Genomic DNA, 27,934 nt, shown 5'->3' on the forward strand with positions numbered 1-27,934 from the left:
ATGGAATTCAAATACCATTAATCATTAAATAAAGCCTGCTCAAAAAAGAAACAAAAAACACCAACCCAAAACTAGGCATTTATTCAGGGACGAAGTACAGCACATTTTTATTGTGAGTTTTTGACAAAGTTCATAAGTAAACAGCTTCGATATCATTCTTAGTTTACTAGTTAAATTGACAATATATAGGTCAACGTTATGATAAGTGGTCGAAGTCTAATTAAATTGCATGACCAAACATTATACTTATAATCAAATACTTTCAGCATTATAAATAAAAAATGTTATGATGAGAATTTCATGTTATTATTTCTTAAAGACCTCTCAAAAAAAGAAGTACACAAAAGGCTTCAGAATAGTTTGAATGATATATAATTCACACCTCACTTTTTCTTAAATTATGTTGTTACAGCTGCTTTACCTTTACCTTACAGTTTGTAAAAACATTTCTTTGGTATATGAAATTTAAATAAAAACAAGGTCTGTTGCTAATCAAACAAAACTTTAAAAAGCATTATTTGCCAATACTTAAAATTTTAACATGAGCATAATTAAGAATTCTTTTGCTTACACTTTCTGACACAGTGGGATTTTCTAATGGAGGCTGCTGATAATTTCTGGCAGAAGTTAAGTCTGATGAACCTAACAAAATAAAGGAATCAATTTTAGTGATTTTTAAATCAGAATGTTACCTTTTGAAACTGTACAAACATAATTCAAGAACTATAAACTCCATATTAATGCAATTAATTAAATTGGAAGCCACTCTTCATGCAAAAATCTTAAAATGTACTTAAATATATCCTGATGAAGGTTTTTACATCTGATATTTTGGAAAATAAGGGCTCAGAACTGACAATCAAATGAGATAAGTATAAAATGTTATAAAATATATCATTACACTATTGGATTTGGACAAACTATGGGTACAATCATTTGCCAGGAACAAAACATGCACATGATATAAAAGCCTAATTTAACAGCAGGCCTATGTTATGCTGTACCCCTCAAAAGCAGCACTATAAAAGCTGCTTTATTTATTCTTTCGTTTTTTGCACTTATATTCATTAATTTGATTACCAGGGAAGTGGGTAGAGCATATGCTATGTTCACTTTCAGGGAGCTCCAGACAAGTGAATTGGGACATGGAAGCCATCAAAAGGCAGAAATTGTGCTTTTCTACTATCCAAACAGAAGGTAAAAAGCCAGCACTACTGGTGAAAAGTAAGCACATCACACTAGTTGAGTGTGTCCATCACAGATGTGGACAAGAATAGTGTGCCAAAAACACGCAAAGAAAAAACAAAATACGAAATGTTTTATTCATTCTATCTGTTCAATATTATTCGATGTAGACTGTCGGTGCCTGGCCATTTTCCCAGGAAAAGGGGTCACTTTTCAAACGCCTATACAAACTAGACATATATTTAGGAATTTAAACGTTAAAAGTCCTCTAAATTTTGAAGCACAAAAAACGAAATGAAAATAAAGACTAAAGATTTACAGAAGTGAAAACTGGTTGAAACTATTTGGAATCACATACCACATAACGTTCCATTCAAGCTCTTCCCAGTTCTAACAGGAAGACGTTTATTTGCAGACAACGCTGGAGGAACACGGGACAACTCATATTTCAGCAAAGCCAAATTATCTCCCTGATTTGGAGAAACTACCTCACGAAGTCTCCTCGCTGGTATTTTAACCTTTTTTTTCTTTTCCGGGTTAAACTCAGAGCCTTTCATATCACTGGTAACAAAACTAGTCCCACAATTATGAACAGAATTTTCTTCTGGGTCCATAAAACTTCAGAACAAAATTTTCACCGCTTTGAGGATTTCGGGGGGGCAGGGGTAGGGGAGAAGAAATAAAGTAGGAGTATGATAAAGAAAACGTGAATTTCAAGTGATTTTGAAACATGCAGTCATCAACTTTTAAATAAAACGTCTCAACAGACTATGCACAAAGCCAGAAATTTCAATTTGGTATTTAATCCAGGATTAGGGACGACTAGAACATATTTACCCATTAATCCCACTCAGTCTATTTATGCACCATGCCAATGAATCTGAAAGTGAGGATGGCAAGAGAATGGCCGCATAAGCAATAATAACAATAACACAGAGCACTCCCCAACCGGAGAGAGGGCAGTGCAAAACTAACCAGATGTGGAGGCGGAGTTAAAATTTGAGAAGAGGGAGTCAAGCAGGTAAAACCGAAATGCTATTTTTTTCAAAATCACCCACATAAGAAGCTTAATAGCTTTCTTCAGCCAAAGAGTCTTACACACCCCTCCAGAAGCAACCATCAGACACCTAAGTTCACCCCTCTGCGTCTTCCGAACCCTCGGCAGCAGAGGAGTCACAGGTCTAACCTGACAACAGCTTCAGTTGCCCGCGGGTCAACACCTACTTCCTTTTAAATCCGCCCTTCAGACACAACACGCATGCGCGCCATGAAATCGTCCCAGATATCCAACCAAAAAGCTAAACGCTCTCCGGTGCTCTTCCATCCCTCTCCGGGTGGAAACAAACTCCCAACATAAAAAGCTTAAAACGGGTGTGAATTTTTTGTTTTATTAAAGGCAGTACATTGCCCCACAAGACTTAAAACATTGACTAACACTCGGGAGTTTCATCCAAGACCTGAAGAGCTCCCGACGTAGATGATAATACCAATCTTGTTTATTAGGGACTGTTTACAGGGTAGCTCCTGGAGACCGTTAGGGACGCGAGATTAAGTAAATTAGTTTTACAAAAAGTTTCGACAGATTCGTGTTGATATTGAAGAGAAAGTCAGAAATAGCTTTGTCTAAGCAGACAATCAAAAAACTCAATTCTCAGGGGATTTTAAAATTCGTTTATGATATCGGCTTTTTCCTCTAGAGTTTCCGGCATTATAACGAATCGGCGAAGTAGGGTATAAGAGGTATTTGACATCGCCATTCCCACGTGTTCTCTTTCATCCAGCGGCTGCGGCGCCGGCCCTGACCCAGATCCTCCGCCCCCAGACTCGACTGGCAGCGCAGCCCCGCAGCCTCCTACTGGTGTCGGATGCGAGAGTCTATCCTTAAGTATGGTCTCTTTTCTCTGTCCACAGAATCCCGGGTTTCCAGGCGGGGGGCTGCAAGCTACCCTCAGGAAGAGTGGCAGGGTCTCTGAAAGGAGGCCGCCGCGGGTACCTGGGGCTATGGGGGGCTGCGGAGCCGGGCAACGCGTCCCCAGAGCGGGTTTGGGACCTGTCATCGGAACAGTGTCATCACTGTGGCGAGGGTCGAATTCGAGGCTCAGAGCCACCTTCAACCCAGGTTTGGGGAGTCGGGGGCTTGTTTTGGGACAGTGAGTTAGACTGTAAGGCATCCACCCCGTGACCTTGAGCTGAACCCTCCTTTAACTGAAAACTTCTCTCTAGACAGAAGACCAGGGCCAACACACCTTATCTGATTTGCTAATTTTCGAGGATGCATTACTTAAACGTTTCCCTTTACGCATTACTAAAAGATTAATCAAAGCAAAAAATGTAATCTGATGTAAACGTTAAATAACAAATTTTTATTTATTTTTACATCTCAGCTGTCTACTTTGATAGAAGAAATCCTAGAATTAAAGGAGACCTTAAGGGCTCAGCTTTAGAGAACCTTTAAATCTTGATGAGTTTCTGTATTTCAGTTACATTTCCTTCATTACCAGGCTTTTAGGTAGTATCTGTTCACAATTTGTTTTATAATTTATGTAAATTAAAAGATATAATGACAGTGTCAGAGCTGTAAGAGACTTCTGAGATGATTTATCTCCCTTATTTTCTAGGTGAAACTTAGATGTAAAAGAAAAAGTGACCTTTCCCCTCTACTCTAAGGTGTGCTCATAGGCGTAGAAACTCATTAAAAATGTGACTTGTTTTGGATCTTACAACCCTTTAATCAGAGCTGGGATTAAAACCCAAGTAGTCTTGCCCCCATCTAGTCCAGTGCTCATAGGCTCATCCTTTAAGGCCTTGAAGCCATCCTTTAAACCCAAAAGGAGTATGCAGTGATCTTTCAAAAGAATGTTTTGCTCTGATTAATAATAAGTTAGGGTTGCCAGTTAATCAGGCACAATTTCCTAAAGCTGCTGCAAATGATCTAAAGTAAAGGGACATGTGGTAGAGTCCTATTTTATGTCAATCTAGCAAGTTAGTTCAGATCAGTTTAGACATCTGACCTATCAAATAAAGAACAGATAGCCCGGGAACAAAAAACATGGCTCACAAGATTGTTCTTTCATTTCTTTTTTGTTGTTAACACTTTTACTTATTTGCTCTTTCCCACTCTCGTATCTCTATATATACATATATAGAGAGATATACAGGTTTTTTTTGCTGAACCACTTACAAGTTGCAGACATCATGACCTTTAACCCTTATTTCTTCAGCATGTATCTCCTTAAGAACATACTATTACATAGCCACAATATGACTATCACACCTAAGATAACATATTCAGATTTCTCCAATTATCCCAAAAAGTCTTTTAAAACTCAAAAATGGTTTTGAGTTCCAAAGTTCACAACTGTTTACTTATAAGTCTTTAGTCTTATATTCTAGAACAGCCCTTTCTACCCCTTTCCTTTATGACTTTAATTTTTAGAAAAGACCAGTCTAGTCATCTTACACATAGTCCCAAATTGTGGCTGTTCCTAATTATTCCCTCATAATCAATCACATCAAACATTTTTGGCAAGAATAGCACATAGGTGGTACCACACCAGTTAAGGTGGTGACTGGCAGATCTTCCCAATGTAAAGGGACAGTTTTCTTTTTGTGATAAGTAACCTGTGGAGATGCTTTGATACAGTGCATATATCCTGTTCCCCAACCTATCACCCAGTAGTTTTATCATCCATTCATGATCCTTGCCTGAATCACAAGATTACCAATTACCAGTACCAGCCATGCTGAGGCCAGGATCAATTATAGTGATAGTGGTCAAGGACATCAGAAGAATCACTTAACTGTAAACTAAGTTTGAACAGAATTAGAAATTTGGCTCCAGACCTGGTAAAAATCTGCATATGATTCTAAAGACTAAATGGAGGGTATCTCCCCACCACATCCTGATTAGTTTTTTTTTTTTTTAATACTCAGAAATTTCTGGGAATTGTTTGTCCTTGTGTGTTCACCTGAACATCCAAATTACCTGGCAAAATAGGATATTAAGTATTTTTTAATACATAATAACACATATGCTAAATAACTGTAACCTCAGAACAGATTGAGGAAACTAATTTCACTTATTGAAAAGGAAAAGGCTTTTCAAAAAATGACTTAGCCAGCAGAAGTTTAGATTTCATCAAACAGACTTAGAGCTTGAAGGGGCCTCAGCAGTCATATTGTAATCCCCTCATTTTTCAGGTGAGAAATCAGGCCTCACTGGAGACATTCAAGCAAAGGTTGGACAACTACTTTTCCAGAACAGAAAGGAAACTCATGCATCAGAAAAGGTTTGAGCTTGATGACTAACAATTCTCTTAAGTTTCCTGGTTTTATGATATATTTTGTTTGACACAAAAATTACTTAGCATTGCTGTAATCATTCCTAAGGCCCAAGCCAGAGATGCTAGAACTCTTTATCCCTTCCTTCCCTCTTCAGGTTTCAGGGATATAACCAGAAGGTATCCCCTGATTGGATATTTGCCTCTTCAGTGACAAACATTTGCTTGTAATATCTGGTTAAATTAGGACCAAATAAAAGGGCAGCCACATTGCTTCTACCACTTATCACTATCAGGTGGTTTGTATGGCTGTTGGACTTTGTCAGTCAACATAACTAATGATTAAATAACTGCAAGACAGAATGCTGGAAGACTCAGAAGACACAAACTAGCAAGTAAATTTGAAAATCATCTATTCACTCAACCGTCTCCAATATTTTCTAGGAACAACTGCCTTCACTTAGGTATACCATAATCTTGATATTGGTGACTACAGAGAAGAGCTTTGGAGATATAGGCAGACTTAAGAAAATTGCTGACTGTTAGCTTTTTTTTTTTTTTTTTAATTATTTATTTTTATTTATTTATTTTTGGCTGCACTGGGTGTTCTTTGCTGTGTGCAGGCTTCTCATCGCAGTGGCTTCTCTTGTTGTGGAGCACGGGCTCTAGGCACATGGGCATGGGTAGTTGTGGCTTGCAGGCTCAGTTCCACAGCATGTGGGATCTTCCCGGACCAGGGCTCGAACCCGTGTCCCCTGCATTGGCAGGCAGATTCCTAACCACTACACCACCAGGGAAGTCCCCTGACTGTTAGCTCTTGAGTTCAGTTGTGGGTCTGGAAAGATATTTGAAAAAATAAAATATATAATTGAATGATTCTAGAGAAAGGGAAATCATAATGTTAACACAGTGGTCTTTTAGTAGAAATATTTTTTATTTTCCAAATTCTCAAGAAATAGGTTATATTACTCTTATAATATGATAAACTTTATTTCATTTAAAGAAGGAGCTATACTGTTAAGGACTGTATATTAAAAGACAATATCAAGAAAATTCATACAAACAACATTTGGGGATGCTCCTCATCTATATCTCTTCAAAGACTTCCCAATAACAATCATCATTTGTCACTATGAGTTGTATACCAAGAGGGAAGTGACGTAGAGTCAGCAGCGTTACACAACATTTAAAGATTTCATACTTTCTGCCTCTCTGACCTCTGCTTGAAAAAGTCATATTATATATGAATTTTAACCTGAAGAAATACTAGGATAGGAACAGGAAGAAGAAGCTGATTTTGGCATTATAATTAATGAACATGAACAGGTCTTGGATAACCTTTTGTGCTTTCAGCTAGAGGCCTGCTGGTAAACCAGGTTCCTTTAATTCTTCTTTTATTGCTCTTGCACTTTATTTTTTTTAAGTTCACACAAAACAAAGTTTTCATTTAACACCTAACCACAAAAGTTATCTTACCAGTTCTTGGATCTTTTCAGGCTGTTTTCTGAGTAGGAAGCCAAAAGAACTCTAGTTCTGAACATTTGCTAACATTCACCACAATGCACACTGTACCTTGTTCTCTGGCAGGGATTAGAAAGCTGGGCAACCTCAGACTTCTTGAGATTATTGTAGATTCACATGCAGTTGTAAGAAAAAATAGAGTTCCCTTGTGTCATTTTCCCAGCTTTCCACAATGGTAACATCTTACAAAACTGTAGTACAATATCACAACCAGGATACTGATGTTTATACAGTCAAGGTACAGGACATTTCCATTTCAAAAGTCTCATGTTGCCTTTTTATAGTAACACCTACTTTCCTCCTCCCCCACCCCCTCCTCAACCCCTGGCAACCACTACTAAGTTCCCCATTTCTGTAACTTTGTCATTACAAGAATGTTATATAAATGGAATCATATAGTATATAACCTTGTGGGATTGGCTTTTCACTCAGCATAATCCTCTAGAGTTTCATCCAGGCTGTTGCATGTATCAGTACCTCATTCCTTTTTATTGCTGAGTAGTATTCTATGGTATGGGTGTACTGGTTTGTTTAATCATTCACCTGCTGAAGAACATCTGGATTGCTTCCAGTTTTTAACTGTTATGAATAAAGTGTATATAAACATTCATGTACAGGTTTTTGTGTGAACGTAAGTTTTCATTTTTCTGTGAAAAATGCCCAGGAATGCAATTGCTGTGTGATATGATAGTTGTACATTTAAGTTTTTAACATAGTGCCAAACTGTTTACCACAGTGGCTATATGATTTCACATTACCACTAGGGAGTATCTGAGTGATCCAGTTTTTCCTCATTTTCACCAGCATTTGGTGCTGTCACTATATTTTTTTAATGCAACCATTCTGATAGGTGTGTAATGCTATATATCATGGTTTTAATTTGTTTCCCTAATGGCTAACGATGTTGAACATCTTTTCATGTGCCTATTAGCCATCTATATCTTTTTGGTGAGGTGTCTTTTGCCCATTTTCTAATTAGATTATTTGTGTTTTTACTACAGAGTTTGCAGACTTCTTTATATTGTCTAGTTATTAGTTCTTTATCAGATATGTAGTTTGCTTTTGATGTGAAGTCTAAGAATTCTTTGCCCTAAAGCCCAAAGATTTTCTATTTTTCTAAAAGTTTTAATGGTTTTATGTTCTATATTTGAGTCCCAGATCCATTTGGAGATAATTTTTGTATAAAGTGAAAGACTTACTTTGAGGTTAAATTTTTTGCCTATGGATGTACAGTTGTACCAGCACCATTTGTTGAAAAGGCTGTCTTCACTTAACTGCTTTTGCATCTTTACCAAAAATCAGTTGGGCATATTTGTGTGACTATTTCTGGGTTCTCTATCCTGTTTCATGGATCTGTGTGTCGGCTTTTCCACCAAAATCACACAATATTGATTACTGTAGCTATGTAATAAGTTTTGAAATCAGGTAGACTGATTCCTCCCACTTTATTATTCTTTTTTTGAATTTGTTTAAGTCCATTTGCTTTCCATATAAATTTAAAAATAACCTTGTCTATATTTATAATAAATGTTACTGGGACCTTGATAGGAATTGCATTAAGCCTGTATATCAATTTTGGGAAAATTTACATCATTACTATGCTGAGTTTTAAAATCCATGAACACAATGTGTCTTTCCATTTATTTAAGTCTTTGATTTCTTTCATCAGCATTTTGTAGTTTTCAGCATACAAGTCCTGTACATGCCTTGTTAGATTTACCCATAAATCTTTTTTTTTGAGTGATTATAAATGGTATTGTATTTTTAATTTCAGTAACACTGAAAATTACAGTTTTTACAATTGATTTTTGCATGTTTATCTTGTATCCTGTGATCTTGCTGACTTGCTGAACTATCTTGTTCTAGGGTTTCTTTGTAGATTCTTTGGGATTTTCTATGTTCACAATCATGTCATCTGCAAAGAGGGACAGTTTTATTTTCTTCCTTTACAATTTATATGTCTTATTTCTTTTTCTTGAGTTACTTCACTGGGTAGAACTTCCAGCAGTATATTCAGTAAGAGTAGTAAGGGCAGACATCCGGCTTTGCTCACTGTCTTAGGGGAAAGTATTCAGTCTTTCACCATTAACTATGTAGTACAGGGTGTAGGATTTTTTTGTAGGTGTACATTACCAAGTTAAAGAAGTTCCCCTCTCTTCCTAATTTTCAGTTTTTAACATGAATGGGTACTGACTTTGTCAAATGCTTTTTCTGCATCAATTGATATGATCATGACTTATTTTTTCATCTATTAATATGGTGGATCACATTTATTGATTTTTAAATATTGAATTAGCCTTGCATCTCTAGAATAAACCCTACTTATTAGAGGTGTGTAATTCTTTTTATATATTACTGAATTATATTTGCTATTATTTTGTTAAGGATTTTTATGTCTATTTTATGAAGATATTTTTCTGTAGTTTTCTTGTATGTATCTTCTTTGGTTTTGATATCAGGATAATAGTAAATTCATGACTAAGTTGTTAGATTTATGTATATAGAGTTGTTCAGAGTTCTGTTATCCTTTTGATATCTGCAGGGTCTATGGTACTATACCTTGTTTTATTCCTGATAATGATAATATGTGACTTTTTTTCTTTGTTAGTCTTGCTGGAGGTTTGTCTATTATAGTCTTTTCAAAGAACCAGCTCTTTATTTCACTGATTCTTGTCTGTTGCTTTTCTGTTTTCATTTTTGTTGATTTCTGTTATTATTTCCTTCCTTCTACATGCTTTGTGGGTTTATTTTGCTCTTTTTCTAGGTTCTTGAGGTAAAAAAGAAAAAAAATAGATTGTTGATTTGAGGCATTTCCTCTTTAATGTATGCATTTAGTACTACAAAATTTTCCTCTTGGCACTTGATTTAGCTGTGTCACACAAATTTTAATATGCTGTATTTTCAGTTTCATTCAGTCCAGTGACTTTTTTAAAAAGTTCCTTGAGACTTCCTCTTTGATTCATGGGTTATTTAGAAGTGTTATTTATTTTCCAGATGTTCAGAGATTTTCCTGTTATCTGTTACTGGTTTCTAGTTTGATTCCATTGTGGTCTAAGAACAGACTCTGTATGATTTCAGTTCTTTTAAATTTATTGAGGCTACTCTGTGGCCCCGGATATGGTTTATCTTGGTATGTGTTCCATGGGCACTTAATAAAAAATGTGTATTATGTGGTATTGGGTGAAATGTTCTATAAATGTAGATAGTATCCTGTTGGTTAATGATGTTGAGTTTTTCTGTATCCTCGTGGATTTTCTGTTGAGTTGTTCTATCAGTTGTTGGGAGAGGGATGTTTAAGTATGCAACTATACTTGTCTTTTTCTCCTTTCAGTTCTCTCTACATATTTTGCAGCTCTGTTGCTTGGGGCACACATATTTAGGAGTACTATGTCTTCTTGGTGGATTGACCCTTAATGTCCTTTTGTGTCTCTGGTAAATTCCTTTGCTGTGAAGTCTACTTAATCTGATATTAATATATCCACTGTTTTCTTTGTATTAATGCTTGCATGATAAATCATTTTCCATCCTTTTGTATTCACTCTGTATCACTGTATTTGAAGTTAGTTCCTTATAGACAACATATACTTGGTTATTTCTTTAATGTACTCTGCCAATCTGTCTTTTAATTGATTCTTTAGACCACGTATATTTAATGTAATTGCTTATTAAGGCTTAAATGTGCTATTTTATTTTTTATTTTCTGTTTGTTCTGGTTTTGTTTCTCTCTTTTCTTGCCTTCCTGTGGATTATTTGAATATTTTTTGTAATTTATTTTGATTAATCTATAATGTTTTTGAGTGTATCTCCTTATGTTCTTTTTTAGTGGTTGCTCTAGGTATTACATGACGTATACAAAGCTTATCACAGTCTAATGGTGTCAGCATATTACCAGTTTCAGTGAAGTGAGAAAGCCTTACCTCCCTTTACCTTCCCCATTTAAAATATACATTTAGAACCATGTTAGACAGTTGTATAATTTTTGCTTCAACTGTCAAATATAATTTAGGAAACTCAAGAAGAAAAGGAAAGGGTACTGTACCTATTCCTATTTTTATTACTATGTTGTTCCTCCTTGATGTTCCAAGTCTCCTTTTATCATTTTCTTTCTGCTCAGAACTTTAATCCTTTTCAGGCAGGTCTGCTGGCACCAAATTCTTAGTTTTCCTTCATTTGAGAATGTCTTAATTTCACCTTCATTCCTGAAGGATATTTTTGCTAGGTACAGGTTTCTGGGTTGACTGATGAGAAATCTGCTATCATCCTAATTGTTTTTCCTGTATAGAAGATGTCGCTTTTCTCTTGCAGCTTTCAAAATTTTTTGTCTTTAGTTTTTAAATGTTTGACTATGATGTATCTTGATGTGGATTTCTTTGTGTTTATGCTTTTCGGAATGCAATTCAGTTCTTGAATCTGTAAGCTTCTCTTCTTTTGCCACATTTGGGAAGTTTGCAGCCATTATTTTAGTACTTTAACAGCCCTGCCCTCTTTCTCTTCTTCCAGGACTCTAATAAAACAAATGTCAGTTCTTTTGTTACAGTCACACAGATTCCTGGTACTCTGTTCACTTTTTTTATTCTAGTTTTCTGTTATTCATATTGGATAATTCTATTTTCTATCTTCCTCCTTCCTTCACAGATTCCTTTTTCTATCCCCTCCGATCTGCTGTTGATTCTGTCTGTTGAGCTTCTTTTGGTTTTTTCTATTTTTCACTTCTTAAAATTTCCATTTGGTTCTTGATATCTTATATTTCTTTGCTTTTATATTTTTTAAATTTGTTCCAAACATTCTTAATTATTCATTGAAGCATTTCTTATAATAGCTATTTTAAGATCATTGTCAGATAATTCTAACATCTCTCATCTCAGTGTTTGACATCTTTTTTTTTTTAAGATCTTAGTTCTTGGAATGAGTTTTTTGTTTGTTTGTTTCTGTTTTTTTGTAACCTGGACATTTTGCATCTTGTGTTATGAGACTCTAGATCTTGTTTAAACCTTCTCCTCTAGCTGACTGCTTTTGACACTGCTTCATGGTGGTGGGGGGGCACCTTATTACTGCCAGGTGAGGGTAGAAGTCAAAGTTCCTCACTCTGTCACTAGAGAAGGTGGGTGGGGTGTGTGTGTGTGTGTGTGTGTGTGTGTGTCAGGGGGTGGGGGTGATGTTCCTCATTTCTTCTGGGTGAGCGTAGGAGTTACGGCTCTCTACTAGGCCTTCATTGGTGTCTCCCTGGCTGAGGACTGGAGTGCCTCATTACTACTCCCCACGTGGCCTCCACTGACACCATAGGAGGGCATGTGGCCTCATTACCATGGGGCAGTATGTAGGTCCTGAATCTCAACTAGGCCTCCTTTGATACCACCCGAGAGGGGAGGAAGGTACTTCATCACTGACAACGGAGGTGGAAGTCTAGGCTCCCCATGCAGTTTCCACTGACACTTGGGGGAGGGGTCCTTATTAATGCCCAGCAAGAATTAAAGTCCCTGCTCGCTAATCACCCTTCTCTGACACTACTCTAGTGTGGGAGTTGGAGTGTCTCATTACAACCTAGTGTGGGTGGAAGTCTATCTGGCTTATGCTGATGTGGGTGGGGATGAGAACCAAAGTTTTTTCTGTGTTCGCCTGGAGTACAGCAGTTATTGTTTAAAAGATTTCTGTTTTATAGGCTTCCCCTTTCCTAGCCTTTTGGCTAGAGAAGGCAGACTTTTGGCTGGGGGTAGGGAGGGGCTTTTTGACTGCCCCCACTGGCATTTGCAGATTGCCAGCTTTTTCAGCTCCAAGTGTGTGATATATGAGACCCCAGACAAGGGAGAGAATTCACTACTGTGATGTTTCTCGGGTCCCAAGGGCTCTAGCTAATATACTTTCTCCTCTCTACTTTTTAGTCTTATGTTTGTTTTATGTGTAATGTCCAGGGGTTTTAGCTGTACTTAGTGAGAAGAATAGGGAAAAGCACATCTACCCCATCTTCCCAGAAGCACAGATCCTAAACCTCACTGTATGATATACATACAGGATTCTCTGTTTCTTGACTGGTTAGTGATAAAATTTTATAGCAGCTATAAAGATGCATCTTACCTCAGAAGCATGGCTGGTTTCGTAACTAGCACAGTACTTGGTACATTAAATAAATGTTTACTGAATGAATATCTACCCATATCTATCTAGCAAAATAGTAACTGCTGAGATCTCAAACTGTAAATAAGTTTGAAGTTGATATTAGAAAATTATGGAATAATTAGGTTTGTATTTCTATGCAGTTCCGTAGTTGGAGGGTGTGGAATCAGTGTTTCATGACTTGAGTGAGCAAAGAGTAACTATAATGGAAGTATCTTACCTGGGACATATCAATGATGATAGTCACAACAATACCTGAAAAATTGTGACCTTCAGTTAATTCCTGGTATTTTTCAGGTAGTTTATATGGTTAAAATATATATATTATTTATAAAGCTGTGAAGTAAAAGAGGAATATAGGAATAAAGAGCATTCTTGGTAACTTTTTAGGTGTTTATGGAACACTAGTTGCCTGAATGTTGGGCTAATCTGAAACCTCTACTGCATTGTTTGTAGCAGATATCAAAGAATTTTAATAGAAAAGATAGTTTATAACTGTTACTACTAAACCAGAGATTCTCTGAAGTATAGACAGTCAGAATTTTGGAATGAGACTAGGATAGCAAATAGAAAAGAACTGGTGCTTTCCCTTGCATGTGGAAAAAAATAACTTTTTAAAACTGGCAGTAATACTTGGAACATACAGGATAAGGACAAAAGAGGAGGGAAGAATAAACGCAAAAGAGGTTAAGTTTTATACATGGTTGGGAATGCTGGAGTGGAATTACCATTGATTGTATTTGTTAATCAAAATGAGAATTTTCTTTCACGATAGTAGCATACACTCTGCCCTAAGCTTGAATTTCCTGCTTAATCTCCAAGTGAGCTTCATGAAAATTTCGTGCTTTTCACAGCCACTTTAAATAATAATTGATGAGCTAGTAAGAATGATATACACATCCAGTTTATGAGATTTCATCTGTTTTAGAACTAGCCAGGATAGAATAAGTAAATAACGTGATACATTCTTACATCAGAATTAACTGATCCTGGGTCCTCCGTTTAGGATATGTGAAAATCCCAGTAATTCAGAAACACTCTTTGACTTCCTTATCTTCACTTCTCTGTTGCCCCCAAGTTAGATCAAAAGTGTCATATGTTCAGAAGTTTCTGGTAAGTCTCTGTGATTACCCTTTTCGAACTGTAGAATGTACAACTCCTGTAACTTCTTCTTAGAGTCTTTTAGAACTCTCTTTCATGAGTATTGTTGATTAATAAGTGGATGGTGTTTGTTAATTAATAGAACCTTTGCATTTACATAGAGATAGTAAAAGGATCTTTAGTAGCACAGATCTAAGTTGTATTAGGAACCAGGGGGATAGTTAACTTAAGTGCTTATAGGAAGACACCAGAGAGCTCTTTCCCATAAAACCCTACTATCCATGGGACTTTAATACGTAGCTTTGCAAGGTAACAGAGCAAACTGTCTTAAAACTGGAGATTTAGATAGGGCCTTTGGTTCTCATAGCTAGCATTAAGAAAATCGAGTTCTGAACTGTAAGGTTCTTATTAATGACCTGGGAGATTGGGGGTGGGGCATATAATTACATAAACAGAAATTTATAAAATATAAACAATAATTTCAGGTAGACTTGTTTCAGTGCTATTTCAAAATCTATGCTTGTTTTGATTACCTTCAACTAGCCTAAAGACATTTGTATACAGACTGACAAACTTTTTACTTTTAAATCAGGTGACTAATAAACGTACCAAAAGAATATGGCTGCACAAATACCAGAATCTGATCAGATAAAACAGGTAAGGTATTATAATTAAGGAAAAAGGATTTTGCAAAAAATTAAGGCACTACTGGATATAACCATGTCAGTCAGTGATCTCACAAAATAACTATTCATATTTCATTTCCACAGATGGATGTTAAATGATATGAAGCATATTCATTTTTTCAGATAATTTGAAAGATAATCCAGGAAATAATAAATATTCAACTAGAAAATCTGACTATATTTTGTAGATCATATTATACCCATTTAAGGTAGCAAAAGAACCTTTGATTTCAGGTATTATAGGGTATTTTGCCTAAATACATCAGTATTTAAAACATCTTTGTTTTAAAAACCAAATATTAAAGAACCTTCTGATTTGTTTGTAGTTTAAGGAATTTCTTGGAACCTACAATAAACTTACAGAAACCTGCTTTTTGGACTGTGTTAAAGACTTCACAACAAGAGAAGTAAAACCTGAAGAGGTATGAAAAGTGTTGCCCACTAAAAATTCTCTAAGCTCATCATAAACAATATAAATGGGATCCCCCTAAGCATTTTGCTTGTTCCTAGTTATTACAGGAATTTAGGCTACCTTTTATACGTTCCATTGCTCAGAGGAACTTGAAGCAGCCAAAGACCCGTGGCATTGAGTTTAACGATGCCAAATTTAATATCACAGCCACACTGAACTATGGCAGACTTAGAGAAGATGCCTGGGACTTGCTGAATACATTGTTCCAAAGCAAAGATTCTTAATAATTAACTTTCATTCAAGATGGCCAGGCTAGAGAAACTTGACATGGCTTTCCTATCTGACCTTGAGAACTCAGGTTAATTTTGGAAAAAGTAGAGCTTGAATTTGGTGGCTCATATTGCCTAATCCTATTAGAAGTCTTAACTTTTAATATCCTCTTCAAAACATTTATATATTGGCTAAAAGAGACATAAAATTCCTCCAGTGGAATATGTTGATAAATATTCACGCCAAGAACTTAACATATAACCAGCAATCAATAAGTGTTTGTTAAATAAATGACAAAGTTTGAGAGATGCTAAGTACAATAGTCTTATTAAAAAGTAAAAAGTTGAAAACTAAGAATGTTGAGAATGGAGTTCCTCATTAAAAAAGAACAAACCTGATACTGGGCCTACATTTTAACAATCAGAATAAGAGATGGGAATGTGGGATTTCAGTTAATATTGAAACATACCTGCAGAAAATCTAGTCCAGAAGGCAGGGACTTACTTACCATTGTTTTTAGTACCTCCAAACTGGTAGGCATTCAGTATATATTAATTTTTGTAAATGGATGAAAGTATTAACAATTGAAAGCTATGATCAGTTGCTACTCATTAATACCATTTAATTCTCAGATATATTCAAAGAAAAGAAAAGTACCCACTGGTTATTCTTTTAGAATAGATGCAATTTCTTTTAATTAATATTTTTGTGTTGCCTTTTGGATCTTTTTATTTCTAGACCACCTGTTCAGAGCATTGCTTACAGAAATATTTAAAAATGACTCAGCGAATATCTATGAGATTTCAGGAATATCATATTCAGCAGAATGAAGCCCTGGCTGCCAAAGCAGGACTCCTTGGCCAACCACGATAGAGAAGTCCTAATGCATGGACTTTTGATGAAATATTGCCAACACCTGTTGCACTGGAAATGAGGATTCACCTGACAGAATCCCATGAAAGCAGTAGCCACCATGTTAAACCATCTGTCATGACTGTTTGGCAAACGGAAACCACTGGGAAAACAAAATTGCTATTTACCAGAATAATCATCAAAATAGGTCTTATCGTTCAATGAAAATAATAAGGTGCAACACTTGTTGAGGCCTTAAGATTCAGCAGCTTGGTCACTTGATTAGAGAAATAAACAATGGTTTCTTCAATTATGACTGTTAATTTTAAAGCAAAATATGTGTTCAATCATGTATAAGATAGAAAAAAAATTTTTATTACTAAAAGGAAAATAAATGGAAATATCACTGAGCAGTTTATACTATATAGTACCATAGCATTCTGACTGGATTGTGGATATGTTGAATTGTTTTTCAATCAGGATCATCCTCCAAGTATTCCTGTTCATTCATGTCTGCCTCCAATTGCTGGTAAATACATAAAATAGTTACTTGCTAATCAATTTAATGCACGATCCCTTTCTTGCCTCCCTTCTTGTGTCAGGGTGGGCACTTCAAATTCTTATCCTAGCTACATTTTCATGTATCTTCAGGAAGCATCCCATCTGAGACTAGCTTGCGAATGTTTAAGAATTGATTATTGTGCTTTAGTGGAGACTATATTGCTTTGTGTTCTATTCAAAAGCTGAGAATCCAACATGAATGATTCCAAGTCAGACCAACAATATACAGTGTACTCTCAGCTACTGCATGTGATCAATGTAATAAAAAGTAAACCAAAGTTAAAGTAGTGTCTTAGAGCTAAATGAATCCTAAAACAAATCCAAGCACTGCAGGAAACTCTAGTTGATGCATAAGTACACCCAGCAGTTTGGTATCAAATGATATCCATTCATGAGCCAATTTATTAATAGGTATCAGTCTGCTTATATTTACCAATATAAACTTGTACTCAAGAGAACACTAACTAGCCTATATATGTTTAAATTTACCACAGTGATTTCTATGTTTTGTCATATTATTGGAAAGTAGAAGTATTATTCTGCTTTGATAATTTACAGTTTTCTGTATTACATCTAATTTTTAAGCCATTAGGTCATTTAACTAACAATACCATGTAACTTAGAGACCTCTGTTGACATTGCAGTCAGTAAATAATTGTGATGTCTTTGAAAGTACAAAGATAAACAGTGTTAACAATGTTAACTTTAAAGTTGAAATGCTGAAACATGTATAATACTCAAAATATACAATTCATTATAGTGAAAGGAACATGAAAGAATAAGCTTGTTTCATCTTAAGACAAGAAAAGCAAACAAAAATTCAGAGATCTTACTCATTTAAAACTTTGGGCCATTCACACACATACCAATACTTTGCTGTTTCTATGTAATCAAGCCCAACATGGTTATTTACAGTGTTCATTTCACAAAGATAATTAAGTATGTGCTTACCTGGCAAATAAGGGGAATTTTGCACAACAGCATCTCAAATACCTTGGGAGGAAGTGTGTGTCTGAAAACTTTCAGAAGTTCCTGTGGTTGCCCACACACCAAAAGGGCATTGCTGAGATGTTCGACCCCCTTTCGATGCTCCCCTGAAACACATTTATAAGTTTAGAGCAGAATTTTAAAGTTCTTCAAAATATACATTCTACAAATTACCAGGAAAGCACCAAGCATTGAAACTAAAAAAGCACATCAAACTAAAGACTATTTAGGGGACTTCCCTTGTGGTCCAATGGTTAAGAATCCGCCTTCCAATGCAGGGGACGCGGGTTCAGTCCCTGGTCGGGGAACTAAAATCTCATGCTGTGGGGAAACTAAACCCACGTGCTCTGGAGCCCACGCATCGCAACTGCTGAGCCCGCGTGATCTGGAGCCTGTGCACCAGAACTAGAGAGAAGCCCACCCGCCGCGATGAAGAGCCCACATGCCGCAACGAGAGATCCCGCATGCCGCAACAAAACATCCCACATGCCACAACTAAGACCCGATGCAACCAAACAAATAAGTATTAAAAAATAAATAAAGATTATTTAAACGTCGCAAAAAGAGTAAAGAGTATAAAGGGAAAATGTTGAGCTGCCAATTAAATAACTTTCTGACCCAAATTACTATTTAAAAGTGCACTCTTGAATTGGAAATGTTCATGTTCTGCTATTTGGGTATGCAAGAGGGAGGTACTGAGTTTTTTAAAAAGGCTGGGGTCTGCTGTTACTGATACAAGTTATCTTTAACTCTACATATGTGATCGATGAAGTATTACAGGTGAAACATCTTGATGTTCTAGCTAAATGAGACTTTTAAAACATAGATTGTATTATCAAAGAGCTGAAACAAGATTTAGTGTAACATGAATTACATATCCAGGGGAAGAGAAGAGATTTATGAACTTTGATTTCTAGGTGGTTTTAAAATGAGTTTTAGGATGATTGGCTGTAAAGTAAGAATGAAAATTTGTGAAGAGTGGAAATTAATGATAGAGTCTCTCTTTAAGTTAAAACATGTAATCACTTAGTCTCACTACCTCATTTGAGGAAACAGGCAAAGATCAGTGAAATAATTTAAGGTTTCAAAGCTAATTAATGCCAGAATTAGTAACAGAACCTAATTTTCTGAACCTTGAGACTATAGTGTGCTGCCTCTCTTCAGGTGTTATGTAATAACAGAAGTTGACATTTTGACATATTTAATATAACTAAGTAGGAAATAAACACTTTGTATCAAACCTTTTAAAGAAAGAAAAAGATATAATAGTGCCTCTCAAGTTGATGGAGCTAATGTAACCTAAAAACAATAATCAGTTTGGTTAATTAGATCAACCAACCAATAAATGCAATCAAATCAGCTAATCAGAAATTTCTCTTAAAACTTTTGGCTTTATGGTCCCTCTGGTTATACAGACATAAACACAACTGAGATGGCTACAGAACTACCTAGCAGCAAAGTAGGAAAAATAGGGGTGGTGGCAGAAGGGAGTGGAGAAAACTGAGATTACAGAAAGCTGGGTGAAAAATTATTGCATTACAACACTAGTTCTCTACCAGTGTACTGTAATAACCTAGGGAGGTTTAAAGAATACTGACACCTATATATCTGGAGAAAACTATAATTCTAAAAGATACATGCACCCCAATGTTCACTGAAGCACTGTTTACAATAGCCAAGACATGGAAGCAACCTAAATGTCCGTCGACAGAGGAATGGATAAAGAAGATGTGGTACATACATGCATTGGAATATTATCGGCCATAAAAAAGAATGAAATAGGGCTTCCCTGGTGGCACAGTGGTTGGGAATCCGCCTGCCAATGCAGGGGACACGGGTTCGTGCCCTGGTCCGGGAAGATCCCACATGCCGCGGAGCGGCTAGGCCTGTGAGCCACAACTACTGAGCCTACACGTCTGTAGCCTGTGCTCCGCAACGGGAGAGGCCGGGACGGTGAGAGGCCCACGCACCGCGATGAAGAGTGGACCCCGCTCGCCGCAACTGGAGAAAGCCCTTGCACAGAAACTAAGACCCAACACATCCAAAAATAAATAAATAAATAAATTTATTTAAAAAAAAAAAAAAGAATGAAATAATGCCATTTGCAGCAACATGGATGGACCTAGAAATTATCATACTAAGTGAAGTAAGTCAAAGACAAATATCATATGATATCACTAATATATGGAATCTAAAAAAATGACAGAAATGAACTTACAAAACAGAAATAGACTCAGAGAAGACAAACTTATGGTAACCAAAGGGGAGAGGGGGATGGATAAATTAGGAGTTTGGGATTAACATATACACACTACTAAATACAAAATAGATAACCAACAAGGACCCACTGTATAGCACAGGGAACTATAATCAATATCTTGTAATAATCTCTAAGGGAAAAGAATCTGAAAAAGAACAGATATAGATAAATATATGTATAACTGAATCACTTTGCTGTACACCTGAAAGTAACACAACATTGTAAACCAACTATACTTCAATAAAAAAAAAGAAAAAAGAAAAAAAAATTCTGATGCCTAGGTCCCACCCCAGAGATTCTTATGTAATTGGTTTTGGGTTTGGTGGGGGATTTAAAGAATAAGCAACCAAGATGAGAATTTCAGAAGTAAAATATAGTAGAAGTATATAACCCTAAAAGTGCTAATTAATTTAGGGGCCCATAGAAATAATGTTAATCACCTTTGAGAGAGAAAAATTTAAAAACTCAAGTTTGCAATTTTTGTTTTCATCATCTCAATATTTGTAACATTCACCTCTAAATCTAAACTATTACATGATAGCTCTTAAACATAAAGTAAAAATAAAATGTAATAAAATAATTGTTTTATAACTCATAATTTTCCTCTCCATATTTATACTATCCCAGCTCAAAAAATGTTAAAGCTGAAAGGTTCTTTGTATTTTAATTGCCCCTATATCCAGGGAGTATCCTTAAGCAGTTAAAATTTTTTTAAGTTTTGATTCATACAACATTTAGTCATTTGGAAAACTCATTTACTTAGAATTTTATCTGACAGTAAATAAGGTGTTCTTGTATTTGGCTTTGCTTCTCCATCTGCCCACTTCCAAGACCGCAACCAAAACTAACACTAACTATAACATCGTGGAGCTGGAACAGTGTAATAAAGTGAAAATGCTGGGACAGTTTCTCTTAAACTGAAGCAAGTTGGTTAACACGTCTAGTTAGTTAAGTTATCTGACATACAAATGCCAATCCATAAATATTTCTCAAATATAAATTATCATAAATAACTGCTTACAAAAGAATGTTTACATTCTTACCTCTGGATAACCAAAGTTCTCCCATTTGTACCTCTTGCAGAAAAAGTTGTTGTAATTTTTCATTCTTTGCTGGATCCCACAACTAAAAGAGTCACAGAATATTTAACAGTAAGTAACAAATGTAAGGTATATGGTTACTCGTCAGAATTATTTATCTTTTTATTTATTTATTTATTTATTTTGTTGCACTGGGTGTTACTTGTGGCAGGCGGGCTCCTTAGTTGTGGCATGCGAACTCTTAGTTGCGGCATGCACGTGGGATCTAGTTCCCCGATCAGGGATCGAACCCGGGCCTCCTGCATTGGGAACACAGAGTCTTACCCCACCAGGGACCACCAGGGAAGTCCCTTAACTTTTATTTTAAAAGCACATCTTGAATCTAGTCTCTAAATCCAAGCATGACAAATGCAGTTGTTCTTTATATTTAAGACAATTTCTTAAAATGGAGTTATAATTTCAGGCGACAAAAAAAAAGAATACACAGCAGGCGATGGCGGTGACTTGTCATCGTGCACATTTGATGGCCTTCCTAGATGGTGCCTTGTTAAACCAGCACATCCAGCGTCTGCCAGGCTGCAGCCTGGCCAGTTTTATTCTTCAGCTTCTCTAATCCCTTGACACCTGGAACCCTGATTACCATTTTATATCAGCTCTTGTACTTTTCAATATACTTTCATGAGTTATATTGTCATTTAGATCTAACAACTCTGAGAAATAAAGTCAGAAGATTAGGGTAATTTCTTAAATTTAGCTCATGTTATAATTAAAAAAAAAAAAGTTGAAGCTCCCTCCCTAAACAAATGAAAAAAATGGCATATTCAAGTTTGGTTGAGATGTTTGTAGTAACCTCATCCATATTTTACCCAGCTTGCTAAGTACACATAGGAGAAATCACACTATCACACTGTAATCAACTATAACAAAGGTAGTTTTCTTTGTATGTTGCAAACCTATTTTCTTGCCTAGGGTATTAACCGTGCTTGTTGATTTAGCAAAGGGCATGGCGGGGGCTGGCCGGGCAGCTGGCGATACTCAGAAGGATGCTGTGGTTTGCTGCAGGCTGGTTCACGAAGGTGACGAGGTTCACAGGATGGCATCTTCACTGGTACCATGCCAAGGGCTGGTCTTTAAAGCTAAAGTGGGCAATCCCTAGCCCAAAGTATCAACTCCACCGCCAGTCACTTCAGCTTCAGTCTTTTATATCCAGAGAGTTTTTCTGTTTATTTTCCCCAAGAATTCTCTTTTTTAAATGGTATAAACCTGCAGATGAGATCATATTTTAAGCTTTTATCAGCAAACATGCTGATGATCAGTAACAACCACAGGTTTCATTCAACAGATACTTAGTGAGCCAAGAGCAGGACCCTCTAAGGAGAGCTGGAAGGGGAAGGAGAGCAAGACTCCTGTGCCCATCCCCATGGAGCCCAGAGTCTAACCAAGAGAAAAGACAAGTATGCTTGAGATCAATAACACATTAACAACAAAGTCCAATGTCTCTGGGGCTCATAGTACATTCCATCTGGTTGGAAGATCAGGGTAAGTTTCTCAGAAAAGATAGCATTTGAGATGTGCAGAAGCTCAGTGAAAGTCTGATGAAGAAAGTACAAGTGACGCCAAACTGCAGGGAAAAATATCAAGTGAGCTTATGTAGCTGGATTATGATAGGGTGCATGGAGCAACGATAATAATTACCAATTACTGAAGGCCAGCTATGGACTGAAAACTTTCCATGTACTATTTCTAATCCTTAGGAAAATAAGGCTGTCAGTACAGAAGGCACCCATGGTGCCAAGTCCTTGGTGCCAAGCGGAGAGGGTTCGTCTTTCATCTGCAGAGTAGGGAGCTACTGCAAAGTGTTACATATACACAGCTGCGGTTTAGAAGGAATTTACTCTGAGAGCATAAGAAAAGAGGCAGTGAGACAGTTAAGAAATTATTACAGTATCCTGGGTAAAAGGTGATAAAAGCCTGAGGTAGTATAGGAGCAATGGAAATAGAAAGGGAATAGGGTATGAGATAGACAACAGAAAAATAAGGGGATTGTGGAAGATGAGGTTGATATTTAAGCAAGATGAGCTGGGTCACAGCAGGGAGCCTAGGGCTATCAGAAGCATCACAAGGAAACAGAGGAGGAGGAACAGTGGCAAGGGACGAGATGATGAATATACTTCTGAACACACAAAGCTGAGGTGCCAACAGAGCATCTAGGCTAGAGTCTGGCAGGCAGGCAAAATTTGGGGCCCCAGGTCTAGAGCAGTACACCTGAGATCACTTATGGAGAAGGGAAGGAGCTTCCAGGGAGATGAGGGATTATGCAGAATCTGAGAGCAGCGTTTCACAAAGGGTGGGCTGAAGGAGCTATTAAAACTGCAGTTTTCTTGGGCTCCACCCAGGCCTAGCAAATCAGTCTCTCTAAGTAGAGCCCAGGAATGTGCATTTTTAATGAGCTCCTCAGAAGAGTCTTATAAATTCTGAAGTCTGAGCATCACTGCCCCCATAACCACTGGGCTACCCCTGACCTCCTAAATCAGAATGGCTGGTGCTTGGGTCAAATAATCTACATTTTAACAAACGCCCCAGGTAAATCTAATGCAGATTGACCACAGACCATACTTTGGGAAGCAAAAAGGGCCTGGTGTGAGGAGGAAGAGAGATCCTGGAAGTAGGAAGAGACATCTCTCTGTGCCTTAGTTTATTCATCTATAAAACTAGAACAACAGAGTGGTTATGAGGATTATATAAAAGAACATTTGAAAAATCCTGCTTCTGCCTCTTCTTCATTTGAAATAATCCAGGTCTTCATCATTTCCCACCTAGACTGCCACTGATGTTTCTGCCTTTGACTTCCCTCCTCCACCCCATACTCCAAAAAAAAAAAAATTGCATCCATTCTCTGAAATAAAATCACCATCACTGGTTATCCGCCACGACAGAAAAATATCAAAACTTTTTGGTTTGGCATTCAAAGCCCTCCACAATAAGACACCAAACTACCACTCAGCTATCTCTTTGGCCACAACACTTTAAATATTGCAATTTCATAGTCTGTGCCTCTGCACGAGCTGTTTCTCTCTGCCTACAATAAACAATATTCAACAAATATTTGCTAGGCACCTACAATGTACCGGACACTGTTCTAGGCACTGGAGAGACAATGGAGAGTAAAAACACAGAGAAGGTCTGCCCTCATGGAGCTGATTCTAATAAATAGAAAGCATTAATCTAATAATCACACAAACAAATGGTGTAACTTCAACCATGGATAAGGGCAGTGAAGGAGAGAGACATGGAGCTGACCCAGGCTCTGCCCCAGGGAAAGCATCTCTCTCATGCCCAGCCATGGATACTCCCTGTCCTGCTTTCTTAACTTTGTCAATTGTACCTTTTTCTCTAAGAGACTCCATCTTGAAACCTCAGAAATCTCTGACTCCTGCTCTCCATGACCCTTTCATCAGTCAGCAAGAACTATCTATTCTTTCTGCAAAATTTGTCTCACATCTCTCATCACCGGTTGCCACTGACACCACCGCAGTTCAGGATTTTGATTACCTCTCACCTGTACTACTGCAATAACTTTCTTTTCCTCCACTCTATCTAGCACACTCCTGCTTGATGTAACCTAAAAAGTTTTTTTCTTTCCTTCTTTTTTAAAAAATTCCTGAATTCAGAAATCTTCAGTAATTCCCCCATTGAATCTGAATTCCTTAACCTGGCCTTTAAAGCCTTCTCCTATGCGGCCCCTACTTAGCTCTCCAACCTCACCTCCCACTATCCCCCACTGGGACTCCCTTGTCAAACTGATTTACTGAATAGGCCTGGCAGATCCCCCATTTTGCACCTTTATGTACATTCAGTTCCCTTCATCCTGAATGTTGTCTCCCCTGAAACCAGGACCCAAATTTAACACATCCTTCCACACTCATTTGATGCCACCTCTTTTCCAAAGTCTTCTGTGAAGAACTGCATGTTCCAAAGACAGCCACAGCAATATTCCCAGAGCCAGAGGCTATTTCCTCTCCCCTTGAAATTGAGTGGGCCTCAATGCGGTAGAAGTGGCACCACCTGGCACGCACCCACATGTTCTCTCTCACAAATATATGTATAAATACATATATACAGTTGACCCTTGAACAATATGGGTTTTAACTACCCAGGTCCACATATACGCGGATGTTTATTTCAATAAATAGGCACTACAGTTGAATTGCTGTTGGTTGAATTCTCAGATTTGGAACCACCGATACGCAGGGCCAACTATAAAGTTATATTCAGATTTTTGACTGAGGGAAGGGTCGTTGCCCCAACCACTGTGTTGTTCAAGGGTCAACTGTGTGTATCAACACACACACACACACAAATATATCACACACTTGCTTGCCCAGTGGGACCCATCAACCATACTGTGAGGAAGACCATGCCACATGGAGAGGATATGTGTAGGTGTTCTGTGCAATAGTCCCAGCTAAGTAGCCAGCCAGCATTAACTGCCCAACGTGTGAGGGAGTGAGCCTTCAGATGACCCAGCACCTAGCCCTGGGGTAAACCTGGCTGAAGCTGAGCGGAGCAGAAAGGTGTGATCCCCACCCAGCCCTACTCAAATTGCAGATTCAGGAGCAAAATAAGATAATGTTTTAAGCCACTAAGGTTAAAGGAGCAGTAGATCCGTAGAACACCTCCATGATAACCCTGCCCTGAAAGTGATCCTCTACCTCCTCTGTGCTCCCGTTACGTGGGGGACAGTCTTCCCCCTCCATTGCTAACCTCTGCCACACCTAGAACAACGCCTCACACGTAGGAGGCGCTCAAATGGGCGTCGACTGACTGAATGAATGAAAATTCATGGAAGGACCTAAGAACCCTCTGTTTGAGAGGTGATGTGAGTTAGTTAAGTTGGACCGATTGCTAAGATGATTGTGATTATCTTCAAAAACAACTAATCAAATTCCATTTTGGAGAAAAAGAGGATACGTTCTGCTTTTGAGCAAGAAGAAAAGCCCAGTAGGACATGAGTGGGCGGTGCGGCACTGTCACCCGGCCGTGGCCCGGCGTGGGTTTCTAAGTGTCTGGTGCTGCTCAGGGAGGGCAAAGGCTCCTCTTTCTTCTTTTTTATAAACTAAACGGAGCGCCTTCTCCTACCACGTTTACTGTATAGCTGCCTTTTCACGACCCCAAATGGTTCTTCCTTTGTTCCTTTCCTTTCGCAGCGGACAATAAAAACTAAACGTAAGTTGAGCGGAAACGGGGTGAGGGCAGGCAGAGAGGCGCTGGGAAATGGCTGCTCAGGAAGCGGCCTGGAACCCTGAGGCCGAGCCGGGATATGCATCGGCGGGAGGTTACTCACTGTAACGCCACTTCGGCGTCGCTAAAGCACTTCACCTGGGCGCCCCGTCCCTCAGCCTTTTGCTGCTGGGCTCTTCTTTCTGCAAACACAACGTGGCACGTGCTGGTCGGGGACCGTCCCCACGCCGGCGTGCGCCCCCCGGGCCTTTCGGCGGCGGCGGCGCCCGCGGCCGGCCTCGCTCCGTGGGCCCAGTCAGCCCCTCCGCCACCGGCCCGGTCAGCGCGGCCACCGGCCCGGTCAGCGCGTCCGCGGCCCGCCCAGCCCGGCCCGCCGCGCCTCCGCCGCCGTCGCACTCACTTTCGCGCAGGCGGAGCTTGAACGCGGGGTCGCCACGCCGCTTCCGGTCGAAGTAGACGCAGTAGCCGAGGAAGGCGACGGCGCCACAGGCCGCCAGGGCCGACAGGAGGCCGAGGACTGTCCGGACGTAGGGCATCCGGCCGCGGGTGTCCCACGAGTCAAGCGTAGGGCGCGGGCCCGTCAGCGCGGGGAGCCCGGCCGGCCGGCAGGGGCCGTCGGCGGGGCGTCCCTCCCCGCCTCGGGGCTTCCTGTGCGCCGGGCTGCGGGCGTGAAGAGCTGAGTGTCGACGCCTCGCACCTCGGCCAGCGGATAGAGGAGGAAACCCAGGGTCCTAGAGGACGCGTGTGGGAGGCTCACAACCACCGAGTAGCAGAGCTCTGTTCGAACCCAGGTCGGTCGCGCTCGAAATTCCGAACCCCTTACCCAAACGCACCGCAGCCCCTCCGCCTACGACGCCCATTCAGGCAAATCACAGCATGTCGGGAATCTGGTTAGCTGAGGCTTAGGCCTCTGTTCCCTCAACTGCAAATTTGAGTGATAACTCTGGTCATCTCCTAGTTCACAGTACTGCCCACTGAGCACCTGGACACTTGTCCGTATTACACAACCTGGTATGCTTTGTCACCTGCAAGAACCCAGCAGTCCAAAGTCCCCAACCACCTTAGCTCAATAGCAGGAGGTAGGAGGCATGTTGAAGTAATAATAATAGTAACAACAATAATAATTTAGCCTAGAAAAAAAACGTTAATTTGCTGGTCTGGGCCGGGCCTGACAGCCAAAGGTCCCAGAGCAAAATCAACTCCAAGAGGCCCGTGACACTTACTAGACTAGATGCTTTCTAATACTTGCCTTATTCAGCAGACATAGCAGAAAGGAAGTAAGACTTTATTCCAAAATCAGAGATTTGATTTTATACCAAGCCAAAGAGAAGGCATAAGCTAGGTAAGGACCTTCTTTTTTGTTTGATTGGTTATTCAGTTGCTACTTACGATTTCCTGATATTACTACTATGTGCATAGCAAGGTGA

At 38.6% G+C, this 27,934-nt stretch overlaps 3 protein-coding genes across 11 annotated transcripts in view; 1 reads left to right on the forward strand and 2 right to left on the reverse strand.

The window, feature by feature from the left end:
* Nucleotides 1-2,392, reverse strand: part of KIAA0586 (KIAA0586 ortholog) — a 107,549-nt gene extending 105,157 nt beyond the window's left edge. The window contains exons 1-3 of one of the 9 annotated variants that reach the window (XM_068544720.1): nucleotides 2,372-2,392; nucleotides 1,544-1,825; nucleotides 572-642 (exon numbers count right to left, since the gene is read on the reverse strand). In XM_068544720.1, coding sequence (XP_068400821.1) covers nucleotides 572-642; nucleotides 1,544-1,799 — 327 coding nt within the window. In that variant the 5' untranslated portion in view covers nucleotides 1,800-1,825; nucleotides 2,372-2,392. Of the gene's footprint in view, nucleotides 1-571; nucleotides 643-1,543; nucleotides 2,112-2,160 lie in introns of those variants that run through there. The other 8 variants (XM_068544739.1, XM_068544711.1, XM_068544757.1 and 5 more) reach the window with 8 other exon arrangements.
* A 551-nt stretch (nucleotides 2,393-2,943) lies between these two features.
* Nucleotides 2,944-17,263, forward strand: TIMM9 (translocase of inner mitochondrial membrane 9). Its single transcript, XM_068544808.1, has 5 exons — nucleotides 2,944-3,070; nucleotides 5,386-5,474; nucleotides 14,791-14,855; nucleotides 15,211-15,306; nucleotides 16,305-17,263. Exons 3-5 carry the CDS (start codon nucleotides 14,817-14,819, stop codon nucleotides 16,437-16,439), a joined length of 270 nt encoding a protein of 89 aa, XP_068400909.1. The 5' UTR covers nucleotides 2,944-3,070; nucleotides 5,386-5,474; nucleotides 14,791-14,816; the 3' UTR covers nucleotides 16,440-17,263.
* TOMM20L (translocase of outer mitochondrial membrane 20 like) lies at nucleotides 16,891-27,043 on the reverse strand. The gene is made up of 5 exons (XM_068544796.1): nucleotides 26,908-27,043; nucleotides 26,646-26,689; nucleotides 21,270-21,351; nucleotides 17,931-18,073; nucleotides 16,891-16,944 (listed from the first exon to the last, which is right to left on the reverse strand). The coding sequence occupies exons 1-5, from the start codon at nucleotides 27,041-27,043 to the stop codon at nucleotides 16,891-16,893; spliced, it is 459 nt and encodes a 152-aa protein (XP_068400897.1).
* Between the last annotated feature and the right edge of the window lie 891 nt (nucleotides 27,044-27,934).

The sequence above is a fragment of the Eschrichtius robustus genome, chromosome 1 (genome assembly GCF_028021215.1).
Source record: "Eschrichtius robustus isolate mEscRob2 chromosome 1, mEscRob2.pri, whole genome shotgun sequence".
NCBI lineage: Eukaryota > Metazoa > Chordata > Mammalia > Artiodactyla > Eschrichtiidae > Eschrichtius > Eschrichtius robustus.

Excerpts from the sequence above, each read along its gene's own strand:
- TIMM9 (XM_068544808.1), top strand. The coding sequence starts at position 14,817 with ATGGCTGCACAAATACCAGAATCTGATCAGATAAAACAG. Across the intron at positions 14,856-15,210 it reads AATCTGATCAGATAAAACAG|TTTAAGGAATTTCTTGGAAC; the intron begins GTAAGGTATTAT and ends ATTTGTTTGTAG. Across the intron at positions 15,307-16,304 it reads GAGAAGTAAAACCTGAAGAG|ACCACCTGTTCAGAGCATTG; the intron begins GTATGAAAAGTG and ends TTTTATTTCTAG.
- TOMM20L (XM_068544796.1), bottom strand. The coding sequence starts at position 27,043 with ATGCCCTACGTCCGGACAGTCCTCGGCCTCCTGTCGGCCCTGGCGGCC. Across the intron at positions 26,690-26,907 it reads CAAGCTCCGCCTGCGCGAAA|AAAGAAGAGCCCAGCAGCAA; the intron begins GTGAGTGCGACG and ends TTGTGTTTGCAG. Across the intron at positions 21,352-26,645 it reads CTGAGGGACGGGGCGCCCAG|TTGTGGGATCCAGCAAAGAA; the intron begins GTGAAGTGCTTT and ends TGACTCTTTTAG.